General features: G+C 39.1%; 1 protein-coding gene across 15 annotated transcripts in view; it reads left to right on the top strand.

Annotated features, from left to right (window-relative positions):
* SLC38A1 (solute carrier family 38 member 1) overlaps window positions 1-16293 on the top strand; it is an 85422-nt gene that overhangs the window by 61756 nt on the left and 7373 nt on the right. For 12 of the 15 annotated variants that reach the window (XM_024256287.3, XM_054526523.2, XM_024256290.3 and 9 more), the window contains 10 exon segments: window positions 32-124; window positions 420-501; window positions 1487-1569; window positions 3046-3104; window positions 3223-3339; window positions 4535-4614; window positions 6388-6488; window positions 7970-8088; window positions 8644-8785; window positions 8887-8984. In XM_024256287.3, the coding sequence (XP_024112055.1) occupies window positions 32-124; window positions 420-501; window positions 1487-1569; window positions 3046-3104; window positions 3223-3339; window positions 4535-4614; window positions 6388-6488; window positions 7970-8088; window positions 8644-8785; window positions 8887-8984 (974 nt within the window). 15 annotated transcript variants of the gene reach the window in all.

Genomic DNA, 16293 nt, shown 5'->3' with positions numbered 1-16293 from the left:
TCTTGTGTTCTTAAATTTGATTTTTAAATAGGCTGCATGGTGTATGAAAAGCTGGGGGAACAAGTCTTTGGCACCACAGGGAAGTTCGTAATCTTTGGAGCCACCTCTCTACAGAACACTGGAGGTAAAAAGAACATGCTTTTCTAATATACATAACTTGAAACTAATTCTGGTGGCTGAGCGGCCACATGAATTTTAACATAATTCAAGCAGTTATCATCCTCATTGCTAAAATGGCACAGAGAAAGTAAAGCGGAGACAGCAGTCACTTATTTAAAGCCACAAATCCTGCTAGAGTAGTTGAAGTTGCCTTTATGTCTTACTGACGGTTGGTCTAAGAACGGGCTGATAACTTTTTATATAGCTTGCAACATAAGCCTTCGTATCTTCTTTCTAAAAATGTTCTCATTTTCCTTCAGCAATGCTGAGCTACCTCTTCATCGTAAAAAACGAACTACCCTCTGCCATAAAGTTTCTAATGGGAAAGGAAGAGACATTTTCGTAAGTTATAGACCAGTTTTTTATGATATAACTAAAATGTTTTTAATTTAAATATGGGCTAATCAAAATTCTTGGTTTATGAATATTGCAGAAAGTTTTTCCTAGGCTGCTTTTTGTTTGTTTGTTTCAACAATAAATTTCTTTGGGGCTATATAAATGAAAAAAGCAGGAGAGCCATTTGAATATGCACATTTGAAAAGTAGATTTGTCTGTCATGCTGTGAGCGGTAGATACTGCATTTTCCCAAAAGCCTGAAATCTTTATCTAGTTTCTGTGAAATAGAACATATATGGAGTATTTTTAACACAAAAGTGGAACATGCAAAAAAAATTAAGACCCTAGCCTCTTGCTTAAAGAAGGGACATAGCATTTTGCGGGCAAAATTTACATGAGCCAACCTCATTAAAGATATAGATAACCCTGGAAAATGTTGCAGCTACATTTGGCACAATTGTGTTTTGACTCCCTCTTGTTTAACAGTTCTTGTCAGTCTTAGTTTCTCTGTTTTCTTTCAAGGGAGAATCGTAGAAGCCAGAGTTTCTAGTGTTCTCAGGATTCAAGGTCAAATCCAAGGGATCAGGGAGAGAGAAATGCCTACCTGTGGTGACTTGTTTCTCACTGATACTAGCCCAGCAAAACAAAAAGGAGCTTTCTCTTTAAATAATTGATAGGACAAATTGTAATCTGACAGAATGAAATGTATGCATTCAGTTTTGAAACCATGTAAATAATTCAAAAGAATGTCACATTTAGACAATGGGAAAAAAAAAACCCAGCAATATTCCCTCTTCCATTACATGGGAGTGAAGCTGTAGTATATAAGTAGTGGCTGGGTTCAAGTGTTTGGATAAGACCTGAATAATGATTTTAAAAATTAATGCATATAGTAAAAATTAATAAAAATACATATCATGAAATTTTACATTGGAGGGGAAAAAAGTCACTTTCTAAAAAAATTTAACCTAATCACTTAAATGCCTTTCAGAGCCTGGTATGTGGATGGCCGCGTTCTGGTGGTGATAGTTACCTTTGGCATAATTCTCCCTCTGTGTCTCTTGAAGAACTTAGGTAAGGACAGATTTTGTTTTTATCATATTCTGCAGTGCCCAAGTGAATCAGAAACTGAATAAAAATGGACAGCGTTGCCCTCTGCTTCCCCTCTGCATGCACTCAAAGATTAAGTGCGTGATAAATTGCAAGTATTAATCAGTCCCAAATTTAATACTGGATAAAAATAATAGTCAGTATGTGACCTCCTCAACAATCCCTCTGCTGAGCTGTGGAGGGGAGAAGGGAGGTTCTGGGGCCAGGACAGACAGGGCTATTTTCAATAGTACAACTTATATGCTACTCTAAGAAAAGTCCAGAAATGGAATTCTCATCATACGAAGTCTTAAATACCCTCATTATTTAGATAAATATATTTTCAAATCTAATATGGAGACAGAAAGCTGCCTAGATTTATACTCACAAGTATTATAAATTTAGAGAGTCTAACCAGCCTCAATTATTTCTCTTCGAAGTGGGAGAGAGAAATCAAAAGTCAGAAACGGTGGATAATCTCCAAGTTGTATCCATTTGGCTTTGATCTACTACTTGTTTTTATGCTTGTATTTGGAGACAAGGATGCCTGATGTTAAGGGAATTTCATACATTGAATAATGTGGCCAGACTGCCATCTAGTCAAAAACCTGCAAAATGTATTTACTTTAATTCTGGGCTAATTCAAACAGAAGTTTGGATAAAAGCTCTCCAAACAATAATTGTGAGCCCCAGTTTTTTGTTTTGGATACAAAACAAAACAACTCTGTAGTTGTTCTGTGAGGTTTATAAATAGATTTTTTTTAACTACTTAATTTTCTGGTTTCTGCATCTGTGTTTTCTGTACCTATAGAGGTAGCTCTTTTCAGTTAAGTAGAGAAAAGCTCTTCCCCAGGGTTGAAAATAATGCAGTCCCAAGAGGCTACTTAACTCTACCTTTCTGGAGGTCATGGTGGCAATTGGAGATCTCCTAGGCATTCTAAGGGGAGATACTGAAGAGCCCCAGATACTCAATTTACCACTAGAAATTCGCTTCATCTACTCTCTCTCATCTGGGGAGAAAAGTATTATAACTGACATTCAGTATGCACACAATAAGTGCATAATAAAGAGCTATTGAGGGGATCAAGGAGTAAATGGATTTGCCCGTAGGACTCCATCAGAGTCCACCAACACAGACTTACAGCAAAAATTGGAAGGCTCTTTTCTGCTGGATTCTGGGAATCTGTGTTCTCTAGTGTGCCAGGGAGAGTTGGAATCAAAACACATAATATAATGTTTTTATTCAGAGCCCAATTTTTTTTTGCCAAATAAAGTAGCACTGTCAAATAATAAATCTTGTATTCACTTGGGCATGTATGTTTATTATTGGATCTCTAAAATATGCTTCAAATAATGCACTGAAATAAGTGAGGAATTTTGAAATAATAACAGTTTATGATGTTTTTCCATTTTTAAAAAATGGAAAAAATGAAATAATTTATTTTTTACTTTTTTTTAAAGGGTATCTTGGCTATACTAGTGGATTTTCCTTGAGCTGTATGGTTTTTTTCCTAATAGTGGTAAGTGCTGACTGAAATGGCTGGTTTGGTTTTGTGATAGTACAATGGCATGTAATAATTATTCATTATTTGGCTTTACTAAAGTCCGTATTGCTTCTGCTATACTTCTTAATACCAGGTTATTTACAAGAAATTTCAAATTCCCTGCATCGTTCCAGAGCTAAATTCAACAATAAGTGCTAATTCAACAAATGCTGACACGTGTACGCCAAAATATGTTACTTTCAATTCGAAGGTAAGTTTCCTGATCCTTTGCAGATGAAACAAGCATTTTTATTAAGGACATTCTATTTCTCATGCTTGTAATTGCACTGGTTTGAACGTATTAGTTCTCAAAAGAACACATGATACCATTGCTTCCAGATTACACATCTATGTAGAGATCCTTGAGAAATATACAAATATTATATTTTACACTCTCTCTTACCATTAAGCATTCTCTGTCAAAATCCCATTCTAGATAATTGTCTCAGCTTTTCCTGTGTAGAGTGCTAGGTGATACTTCAAAAATAGACCCCTTCTTCTGGTGATGACAGAAAGGAATACTGCAGACTTCCTCAGCTTGCACAGTTGAAATTTAGATGCCACCACAAACTGGCACTTAAAAAACTCTCATACTATTAAAATATTGTTGATACAATGGGAAACAGAGGATTATGGAGTCAGTCAGGCTTGGATTTGAATCCTCAGGCAAGTCACCCAACCCCCTTGAGTAAAAATAAGGATTCTATTCTGTATCTTACAAGGTTTTGTTAGAATGTGCCTAGCATAGTGTATCAGCAGAGTTAGGGCATAAGATAGGTTAGTTTTCACTTCTTTTTGCATAGGAAGTTAGATTGAGTTTGAGAGTTTCAAAGAGCCTTATCTAAGAAAACTAAATAGATCGCGATCTTTCTCTTTCTCTCTAATTGTAAGGATATAGCCAAAGTAGTGCAATATGGAACAGATTTTCTTTTCAGAGGGTATCTTTTAAGTCCGATTCCATGCACCTGATGTAGAGCAAAGAGCAGTAAACTAGAGGTGGGAGTGCTGGGCCAGTCGCCTGACCTGTTGGAGGGAGCCAGGAGAACAGCCACAGTCTGCCTACTGCTTGGGATTGCTGTGGGGACCCAGCGAGCTATCCTAGGAAAAGTGCCATGTAACTGGCTCATGCTGTATAAACAGGGGGTGTTGTATACCTGGAGTATATAAAATACACCATAGGTGAGCCAAATCTGAAGTCCCTCTGTGACAAGTGGCTAATGGCTCGAGCTAGATAAGCTCTCTTAGAAAAGCTGCTTCTATTTTAGAGATCAAAACCTTCCTAATAACCGAATAATCCAGGGATTCTGAAGAGCTGTGAGATAAAAAGACAGCTCAGAAATACTGGAGCTGTGTCATTTTTATGGTAAAAGTGTTTTTCCTAATGTCTGTTCTTTTCTCTCAAATAGACCGTGTATGCTTTACCCACCATTGCATTTGCATTTGTCTGCCACCCGTCAGTCCTGCCAATTTACAGTGAGCTTAAAGAGTAAGAAATTTGTTTAATTTTTTATCTTAATCGTTTTACATCCCCTCATTAATAGGCAAGTATGCAATTAAAATAAACAGACTTTTCTAATGAACGTCAGCGGATTCATCACCCAGCTTCAATATTTACTCACATTGTGCCGTTCTTAAACAAGCATTGTATTTTAAGAAACAAGAAAGCAAGAAAAATCAGAAACTTGCAGTATTTTGGGGGGCCATAAACATAAAAAGTAGCCAACCATGTGGGCTTTTTCATTAATTTGGTTTTTCAAATATTGTATCACCGAGGAAAGTTTAAGTATTTGTGTTGCTTTCCATTACGTATGCGTATTTTGCAAGTGGGTGATAATCTTCAGATTTATCTGTAGACTGCTAAATACATCGTCTCTGATTTGCCTGTGGGTTTGGGTGAAAAGGCTAGTAAATCAGACAATAAGAAATCAATGTTAAGACCACAAACTAGGAAAAGAGAATATTGCTGTTCATTTTTAACTATTAAGAAAATTCTATGGATTTATTGATTTATTTTTGATTGCTGGTTTTGAGAAAATTAAGGCCTGCTTATAAACTTCTTCATGTCTCTTTTTAGCCTATGGTTATCAAACATAAACAAAAATAGTTACCATAGCGTATCTTAAAAACTAGAAAAGATAGACAATATCAATATTTATTTCCAGTTTGAAATATCTTTGGCATCTTTTAATAGTTCAGCTTTTAGTTTTAGTTTTTAATTTTCTCAAGCATATGCTTCTCAATTTTTCTTTACTTTTTTTTTTTTTGAGACAGAGTCTCCCTCTGTCACCCAGACTATTGCTATGGTGTGATCTCAGCTCACTGCTGTCTCAACTTCCCAGGGTCAAGCAATCCTCCCACCTCAGCCTCTCAGGTAGCTAGAACTACAGGCACATGCCCCCACACCCAGCTAACTTTTGTATTTTCTGTAGACACAGTTTCACCATGTTGCCCAGGCTGGTCTTGAACTCCTGAGCTCAGGTGATCTGCCTGCCTCAGCCTCCCAAAGTGCTGGGATTATAGGCGTGAGCCGCCGCGCCCGGCCTACTTCTCCGTTTTTCTTGTTTTCCATACTCCCATAGCATCCCGGATTCCTTGTTATGACATAACCAAATGTTATGACTATCTGTGGTCTGTTATTTATTGAATACAAGCCTTGCAGATTAATTGTTTGGGCAGTTAAAGAAACTTAGAGGGTCATCCCAACCCCTGAGTGAACTTGACCTGAGAGATGGAGCCCTTCATCATTCCAGCTGTGATCTTTTGGCCACTTGGTGCGCTGGAGACCTACAGACTTCCAGGTGCATCCCTGAGGCCACCTAATGGGAAAATCAGAACCTAAAACAGCAGCTTTAGAGACAGAACACCTGAGGTCAAGTTCCAGCTCTGCCACGAATCTCCGGAGCTAGGAGAACAGCATTGATTTTTTTCTGCCTTTTTTCCTTTGCCCAGCTAGTGTGGAGATAATATCAAGCACAAATATTAAAAAAATGCTGTCTGCCCTTCTGATGAGAACTCGATATTCTTTTAAAAGAATGGAGAAGAACGCTAACGGGAGTGTAGTCCCATAGATCTCACCCTCAATACCAATTCAGTATAAGAGAGTTTATTTTCAACTGGCATAACTGCTAGGGGTAATTTCAGCTGTTCAGATCTTCCCTAACCTGATAGAAGCAAAGTTAAATTAGTATTCTTCAATGTTAACACTGGCGCTTAAATTCAGTGATATGATTTTTAATTTTTAACATTTATTTGTTTTTAGCCGATCACAGAAAAAAATGCAGATGGTTTCAAACATCTCCTTTTTCGCCATGTTTGTTATGTACTTCTTGACTGCCATTTTTGGCTACTTGACATTCTATGGTAAGTAATTTCTACTGGTACATAAATATAAGTATTTGTAAACAAATTAGTAAAAATTAGTGTTGAAATAACTTTTAACATGAAAGGCAAAGAAAGCAACAAAGCTATCCATTGGTTTTTCTAGTTTTTTCTTCTACTTAAAGCAATGGTGATCTTTACATGTTCATACAGACTGCCAAATAAAATAATTACTAAAACAATATTTATAATTTTTTTCTCCTAACAGTGTCCTTAAAAGAAATTGCATTTTAGAAGCATGCTACCTTTACTGAGGAAGGTTTAAAACTATATCAGAGAAGGCTTTCCTAATTGACACTGCAAATTGGGTCAGATTCCATTAATAGAATGGAGAGACAGAGACAGATGCTGAAAGTGAGAAAGAGCGGAGTGCTACACTCATGACACTCTGAGTTAATTAAAAATGAAACTTCTAATTGTTCACTGGAAGTCGGAGCCTTGCAAAGATCCAAAGGAATGATAGAAAATTTTAAAAAATGAAATCTGAAAAAGGGAACAAGTTTTCATATGTAACTTTTACTGACCTTGAATGAGCAGTTTACCGGCTTTTACTGCTTCTTCATCCTCTCCTATTCAAATTATCCTGAAGCTTTGTTTAACATCTTTCATTATCTTTATAATTGAGGACCCAATTTAAATATACATATGTGTGTATATATGTGTGTGTGTGTATATATATATATATGTATTTCACAATCTTCTCTACTAAATAATAATTCTTTGGGACTTTTTTTCATAAACACAAATGTCTCAAAATTAAACACATTGAAAAATTATTAATTCAGCCTGGAGAAAAAGGCTACTCTGATTATACAGATATTATTATCGTTTTCACTAGCAATAGAGAATAGCATTGTCTAATGAATTCATAAATACCATATTTAATTTTTACATAAAAATGGTGTTGCTAAGGTGCATACAGAGTTGCAGGGCTGGAGTGGGTACAGGGAGAGAGAGGCGGAGAACTTAATGTTAGTTGAAGTCTCACTATTGTCTTGTTGAAGCTATAATTTTTCTTTGTAAATGCATTATTTTTCACATAGAATAGAACACCAAACACTTTTATTACTCTTGGATTAAATAAAAAAGGCTTAGCTATTTTTAAGTGTTTAGTTTTGAAGAGTGGAGGGAAAGTCTAGATTAAGAGCAGCTTCATGTTTCAACTGTATGTTTCATTTTCAAGCCCAGTGTACTCCTAGGTTTAATTTAGTCTAAATTAAGCATTCCCACTCCATGTAGCTTCTTCTAGTGATTACTTTAAATTCCTTTGCCACGTCACATATGCACAGTGGAGCATGTCTTACATAGAGATTTTTCTTTCCAACTTAATTGTTTTAATAGACATTTCAAAACATTGCTTTTCTTGCCCTTTAGTTTACAAATTCTTTGTTGTTCAGAAAAACTGTCATTCAGCTGTATACTTTGTCTCCTTTTAAAACCCTCTTGCTTTTCCCTCATTTTAGACAACGTGCAGTCAGACCTCCTTCACAAATATCAGAGTAAAGATGACATTCTCATCCTGACAGTGCGGCTGGCTGTCATTGTTGCTGTGATCCTCACAGTGCCGGTGTTATTTTTCACGGTGAGTAAGGGCCTCTGTGCAATATGAGAAAAGCTGAGGTCTCGGCTTTCCTTCTGCCTGCAGGAGCCCGTTGCAGAGAAAGCCTGCCCCAGGTAACTTTCCTGGGTTATTGAATCTGCATCTGGGAAAGATCCCAAGACTCGGTTCAGGCTCTTTGAAAAGCAAGTGGCATTCAGTGTGTCAGGGAGCCTCTGATGCAGTGAATCTCCATTCTAATTAATCTGACCCTGTTCTTTACAAAGAAATGACAATAAAATGTTCAAATCTCAGTAGACATGAAGAGAGAATATAAAAAGAACAGAAATGAACACTCAAGTCTTAGATAAACCAAAGACAGAAATTACACCCCCCAACAAGAAAACTCATAAATAAAAATACTTCCCTCTTAAGTCAAGCCCCCATACTTCCAAAACTGTTAAGCTATCTATAAATTCACTAGGCATTACAAAACATTTCATGAATTCGTGTGCACCAATAAATCAGTTACTCTGCGGAGAAATGTCAATGTTGGCATGCTGTAGGCACTTACAGAATCTTTGTTTTCTTTTCTTGCAGGTTCGTTCATCTTTATTTGAACTGGCTAAGAAAACAAAGTTTAATTTATGTCGTCATACCGTGGTTACCTGCATACTCTTGGTTGTTATCAACTTGTTGGTGATCTTCATACCCTCCATGAAGGATATTTTTGGAGTCGTAGGTATGGCTTCATGACTTTCTGCTTGTCATTCTACAGTAGCTGTTTGGAGGGAAATTTTCACAATAGCAATGCTAAACTTTCTCTTTTTTCTTATTTTACAGGAGTTACATCTGCTAACATGCTTATTTTCATTCTTCCTTCATCTCTTTATTTAAAAATCACAGACCAGGATGGAGATAAAGGAACTCAAAGAATTTGGGTATGTCTCTTGCCAGCCACTCTAACTTTTCTGATTAGTTTTCCATTTAAATTTACAAAATAAATAGTCCACCTCTCTATCAAGACTACTTTCAGTTGCCTTGAAAGGAGGCAGAAGCCCTGTAGCTTTGCTGCTTGGGAGATATTTAAAATATCATATCAGAATCTTCTCCCATCCCTCTAAATATCTTTTCTGGTTTTACTCTTTTTTTTGAGATGGAGTCTCACTCTGTCGCCCAGGCTGGAGTGCAGTGGCCCAATCTCAGCTCACTGTAAGCTCTGCCTCCCGGGTTCATGCCATTCTTCTGCCTCAGAGAGTGGCTGGGACTACAGGCGCCCACCACCATGCCTGGCTAATTTTTTTCTTTTTTATTTTTATTTTTTGTATTTTTAGTAGAGATGGGGTTTCACCATGTTAGCCAGGATGGTCTGGATCTCCTGACCTCAAGAGCCGCCCGCCTCGGCCTCCCACAGTGCTGGGATTACAGGCATGAGCCACCGCACCCGGCCCTCTGGTTTTACTGTTATTGTGCCTCAGCTTTTGTTCTGATCCAGGGCATGGCCAGTCAGAAGAATGGACATTCATCCTCCTGTGTCTCTATAGGACAGTGTCTAGTCTTCAGCAAGAGAGGAAGTGACGAGGGACTCACAGATGTTATGCAGTCCACTGTTTCCATATGATTTCTAGTCATGTAACTCTTCCCTACAGCCCAGGGAACATGCAATGCCTTAATTAAAATGTCTGAGTTAGCTTAAATAGTCTTTTTTATTATTTGACAGATATGCTTTAGAACAACAGACCTGGATTCAAAAACTACCTTTCTATATTGGGATTCTTGTTTCCAGGTCTGGTGAAGTTCAAGGGCATCTTGAAGGTGGTGCACTTGGAGACAGTGAGGGAAGCAGGGGTGAAGTGGCTGCTACCTGCGTCCCTTCTGGAGCTCCATTTTGCTTGGTCTTGGAGAAGGCTTCTCAGCTGCCCTCCCAGCTAGTGTAAGCACTGCAATTGTACCTGTTACCTGAGTTAACAGATCCAGATGAGAGGTGTAGGCAGGAGGGTCATCCCTGTGCATTTAGGAAAAGAAGCACTGATGCTAGTAGAGCATCCAGTTCCCCAACATGATCACCCCTGAAGACTTAATTCCCAAATCCTTTCAAGCCTTATCTGTAGGGGCTTAATGAGGACAGAGAGGAAGAAGCAGTCACTGTGGCACAACAGGACAATATATTCAGATTAAATCTGAAAATGGTGGAGGCCTGCTGCCCATGAATTCGGAGCCTCTCCAACCCTGGTCCTATAATGAAACTAGTAGTAGGGTCTGCCAAATGGCATTAGACAAGGGCTCCATCTGTGTAAGGACCACTGGGTGTTAGACTGGACCCGGGATGGTATGCCATGTGCAGCCATGTCAACCCCCAATTTGCTCCTCTCCTTCCTTAGCTCTTTCTCTTCCTCCAGTTTCCAGTCCAGCCCTGCTGGCTCTCAGAATGCATCATCCTTCTCCCTGCAGCACTCTCACTGAACATGCTCAAGCACAAGGAACTTATAATCTTGTGTTCTCTGGATTCTGGATTTAGTAATCTGTATTAGTCTGTTCTCACACTGCTAATAAAGAAATACCTGAGTTTGCTTCCAAGATAGCCAAATAGGAACAGCTGTGGTCTGCAGCTCCCAGCAAGATCGATGTAGAAGACGGGTGATTTCTGCATTTCCAACTGAGGTGCCTGGTTCCTCTCATTGGGACTGGTTGGACAATGGGTGCAGCCCATGGAAGGCGAGCTGAAGCAGGGTGGGGCGTCACCTCACCCAGGAAGCGCAAGGGGTCAGGAGATTTACCTTTCCCAGCCAAGGGAAGCCGTGACAGACTGTAACTGGAGAAACGGTACACTCCTGACCAAATGCTGCACTTTTCCCACAGTCTTAGCAACTGGCAGACCAGGTAATACCCTCCTGTGCCTGGCTCAGTGGGTCCCATGCCAACAGAGCCTTGCTCACTGCTAGTGCAACAGTCTAAGATCGACCTGCAACACTGCAGCTTGATGCAGGGAGAGGCATCCAACATTGCTGAGGCTTGAGTAGCTCACAGTGTAAACAAAGAGGCCCGGAAGCATGAGCTGGGCAGAGCTCACCGCTGCTCAGCAAGGCCTACTGCCTCTATAGATTCCACCTCTGGAGGCAGGGCGTAGCAGAAAAAAAGGCAGCAGACAGCTTTTGCAGACTTAAACGTCCCTGTCTGACGGCTCTGAAGAGATCAATGGTTCTCTCGACATGGCATTCGAGCTCCAAGAACAGACAGACTGCCTCCTCAAGCAGGTCCCTGACCCTCATGTAGCTGGACTGGGAAACACCTCCCATCAGGGGCCGAGAGATATCTCAAACACGCGGGTGCCCCTCTGGGACGAAGCTTCCAGAGGAAGGATCAGGCAGCAATATTTGCTGTTCTGCAGCCTTCGCTGGTGATACCCAGGCAGACAGATTCTGAAGTGGACCTCCAGCAAACTCCAACAAACCTGCAGCTGAGGGGTCTGACTGTGGGAAGGAAAACTAACAAAGAGAAAGCAATAGCATCAACATCAACAAAAAGGACCTCCACACCAAATCCCCATCTATAGGTCACCAACATCAAAGACCAAAGGTAGATAAAATCACAAAGATGGGGAGAGAAACCAGAGCAGAAAAGCTGAAAATTCCAAAAAACAAGCACCTCTGCTCCTCCAAAGGATCACAGCTCCTCGCCAGCAAGGGAGCAAAACTAGACGGAGAATGAGTTTGACAAGTTGACAGAAGTAGGCTTCAGAAGGTTGGTAATAACAAACTTCTCTGGGCTAAAGGAGCATGTTCTAACCCATCGCAAAGAGGCTAAAAACCATGAAAAAAAGGTTAGATGAATGGCTAACTAGAATAACCAGTGTAGAGAAGACCTCAAATGACCTGATGAAGCTGAAAACCACGGCACAAGAACTTCGAGACTCATGCACAAGCTTCAATAGCCGATTCGATCAAGTGGAAAAAAGGATATCAGTGATTAAAGACCAAATTAATGAAATAAAGTGAGAAGACAAGAATACAGAAAAAAGAGTGAAAAGAAAACAAACAAAGCCTCCAAGAAATATGGGACTATGTGAAAAGACCAAATATACGTTTGATTGGTGTTCCTGAAAGTGACGGGGAGAATGGATCCAAGTTAGAAAACACTCTTCAGGATACTATCGAGGAGAACTTCCCCAATCTAGCAAGGCAGGCAACATTCAAATTAAGGAAATACAGAGAACACCACAAAGAATACTCCTCAAGAGGAGCAACCCCAAGACACATAATTGTCAGATTCACCAAGGTTGAAATGAAGGAAAAAATGTTAAGGGCAGCCAGAGAGAGAGGTTGGGTTACCCACAAAGGGAAGCCCATCAGACTAACAGCCGATCTCTCTGCAGAAACCCTACAAGCCAGAAGGGAGTGGGGGCCAATATTCAACATTATGAAAGAAAAGAATTTTCAACCCAGAATCTCCTATCCAGCCAAACTAAGCTTCATAAGTGAAGGAGAAATAAAATACAGACAAGCAAATGCTGAGAGATTTTGTCACCACCAGGCCTGCCTTACAAAAGCTCCTGAAGGAAGCACTAAACATGGAAAGGACCAACCAGTACCAGCCACTGCAAAAACATGCCAAATGGTAAAGACCAGTGACGCTATGAAAAAACTGCATCAATTAACGAGCAAAATAACCAGCTAACGTCATAATGACAGGATCAAATTCAAACATAACAATATTAACTTCAAATGTAAATGGACTAAATGCCCCAATTAAAAGACAGAGAAAGGCAAATTTGATAAAGAGTCAAGAACCATCAGTGTGCTGTATTGAAGAGACCCATCTCATGTGCAAAGATGCACATAGGCTCAAAATAAAAGGATGGAGGAAGATCTACCAAGCAAATGGAAAGCAAAAAAAAAAAAAAAAAGCAGGACTTGCCATCCTAGTCTCTGATAAACCAGACTTTAAACCAACAAAGATCAAAAGAGATAAAGAGGATCACTACATAGTGGTAAAAGGATCAATTCACCAAGAAGACCTAACTATTCTAAATATATATGCACTCAATACAGGAGCACCCAGATCCATAAAGCAAGTCCTTAGAGACCTACAAAGAGACTTAGACTCCCACACAATAATAATGGGAGACTTTAACACCCCACTGTCAATATTAGACAGATCAACGAGACAGAAGGTTATCGAGGATATCCAGCACTTGTACTCGGCTCTGCACCAAGCGGACCTCATAGATATCTACAGAACTCTTCACCCCAAATCAAGACAATATGCATTCTTCTTAGCACCACATTGCACTTATTCTAAAATAGGCCACATAATTGGTAGTAAAACACTCCTTCGCAAATGTAAAAGAACAGAAATCACAACAAACTGTCTCTCAGACACAGTGCAATCAAATTAGAACTCAGGATTACGAAACTCACTCAAAACCACACAACTACATGGAAACTGAACAACCTGCTCCTGAATAACTACTGGGTAAATAACAAAATGAAGGCACAAATAAAGATGTTCTTTGAAACCAATGAGAACCAAGACATAAAGTACCAGAATCTCTGGGACACATTTAAAGCAGTGTGTACAGGAAAATTTATAGCACTAAATGCCTTCAAGAGAAAGCAAGGAAGATCTAAAATCGACACCCTTACATCACAATTAAAAGAACTAGAGAAGCAAGAGCAAACAAATTCAAAAGCTAGCAGAAGGTAAGAGATAACTAAGATCAGAGCGGAATTGAAGGAGATAGAGACACAAAAAACCCTTCAAAAAATCAATGAATCCTGGAGCTGGTTTTTTGAAAAGATCAACAAAATTGATAGACCACTAGCAAGACAAGTAAAGAAGAAAAGAGAGAAGAATCAAATAGATGCAATAAAAAATGATAAAGGGGATATCACCACCGATCCCACAGAAATACAAACTGCATCAGATAATACTATAAACACCTCTATGCAAATAAACTAGAAAATCTAGAAGAAATATATAAATTCCTGGGCACATAAACCCTCCCAAGACTAAACCAGGAAGAAGTTGAATCTCTGAATAGATCAATATCAGGTTCTGAAATTGAGGCAATAAATAATAGCCTACCAACCAAAAAAAGTGCAGGACCAGAAGGAATCACAGCCAAATTCTACCAGAGGTACAAAGAGGAGCTGGTACCATTCTTCCTGTAACTATTTCAATCAGTAGAAAAGAGGGAATCCTCCCTACCTCATTTTATGAGGCTAGCATCATCCTGTTATCAAAGCCTGGTAGAGACACAACAAAAAAGAGAATTTTAGGCCAATATCCCTGAGGAACATTGATTGGAAAATCCTCAGTAAAATACTGGCAAACCAAATCCAGCAGCACATCAAAAAGCTTATCCACCATGATCAAGTCAGCTTCATCCCTGGGATTCAAGGCTGGTTCAACATATGCAAATCAACAAATGTAATCCATCACATAAACAGAACCAATGACAAAAACCACATGATTATCTCAATAGATGCAGAAAAGGCCTTTGACAAAATTCAACAGTGCTTCATGCTAAAAACTCTCAATAAACTAGGTATTGATGGAACATATCTCAAAATAATAAAGAGCTATTTATGACAAACCCACAGCCAATATCATACTGAATGGGCAAAAACTGAAAGCATTCCCTTTGAAAACTGGCACAAGACAAGGATGCCCTCTTTCACCACTCCTATTCAACATAGTGTTGGAAGTTCTGGCTAGGGCAATCAGGCACAAGAAAGAATAAAAAGGGTATTCAATTAGGAGAAGAGGAAGTGAAATTGTCTCTGTTTGCAGATGACCTGATTGTATATTTAGAAAACCCCATTGTCTCAGCCCAAAATCTCCTTAAGCTGATAAGGAATTTCAGCAAAGTCTTAGATACAAAATCAATGTGCAAAAATCACAACCGTTCCTATACACCAATAATAGACAAACAACTGATCATGAGTGAAATCCCATTCACATTTACTCTAAAGAGAATAAAATACCTAGGAAGCCGACTTACAAGGGATGTGAAGGACCTCTTCAAGGAGAACTACAAACCACTGCTCAACGAAGTAAAAGAGGACACAAACAAATGGAAGAACATTCCATGCTCATGGATAGGAAGAATTAATATCGTGAAAATGGCCATACTGCCCAAGGTAATTTATAGATTCAATGCTATCCCCATCAAGCTACCACTGACTTTCTTCACATAATTGGAAAAAACTACTTTAAAGTTCATATGGAACCAAAAAAGAGCTCGCATAGTCAAGACAATCCTATGCAAAAAGAACAAGCTGGAGGCATCATGCTACCCGACTTCAAACTGTACTACAAGGCTACAGTAACGAAAACAGCATGGTACTGGTACCAAAACAGATAATATGGACCAATGGAACAGAACAGAGGCCTCAGAATTAACACCACACATCTATAACCATCTGATCTTTGACAAACCTGACAAAAACAAGAAATGGGGACAGGATTCCCTATTTAATAAATGGTGCTGAGAAAACTGGCTAGCCATATGTAGAAAGCTAGCCATATGTAGAAAACTGGATCCCTTCCTTACACCATATACAAAAATTAACTCAAGATGGGTTAAAGACTTAAAGGTAAGACCTAACACCATAACAACCCTAGAAGAAAACCTAGGCAATACCATTCAGGACATAGGCATGAGCAAAGACTTCATGATTAAAACACAAAAAGCATGGCAACAAAAGCCAAAATAGACAAATGGGATCTCATTCAGCTAAAGAGCTTCTGCACAGCAAAAGAAACTACTATCAGAGTGAACAGGCAACCTACACAATGGGAGAAAATCTTTGCAGTCTACCCATCTGACAAAGGGCTAATATCCAGAATCTACAAAGAACTCAAACAAATTTACAAGAAAAAAAAAAACCCATCAAAAAGTGGGCGAAGGATATGAACAGACACTTCTCAAAAGAAGACATTTATGCAGTCAACAGACACATGAAAAAATGCTCATCATCACTGGTCATCAGAGAAATGCAAATCAAAACCACAGTGAGTTACCATCTCGCACCAGTTAGAATGGCAATCATTAAAAAGTCAGGAGACAACAGATGCTGGAGAGGATGTGGAGAAATAGGAACACTTTTACACTGTTGGTGGGAGTGTAAATTAGTTCAACCATTGTGGAAGACAGTGTGGTGATTCCTTAAGGATCCAGAACTAGAAATACCATTTGACCCAGCAATCCCATTACTGGGTATATACCCAAAGGATTATAAATCATGC

Source organism: Pongo abelii, chromosome 10, assembly GCF_028885655.2.
Source record: "Pongo abelii isolate AG06213 chromosome 10, NHGRI_mPonAbe1-v2.0_pri, whole genome shotgun sequence".
Taxonomy (NCBI): Eukaryota; Metazoa; Chordata; class Mammalia; order Primates; family Hominidae; genus Pongo; species Pongo abelii.
This window is presented reverse-complemented; position numbering and strand designations above follow the sequence as displayed.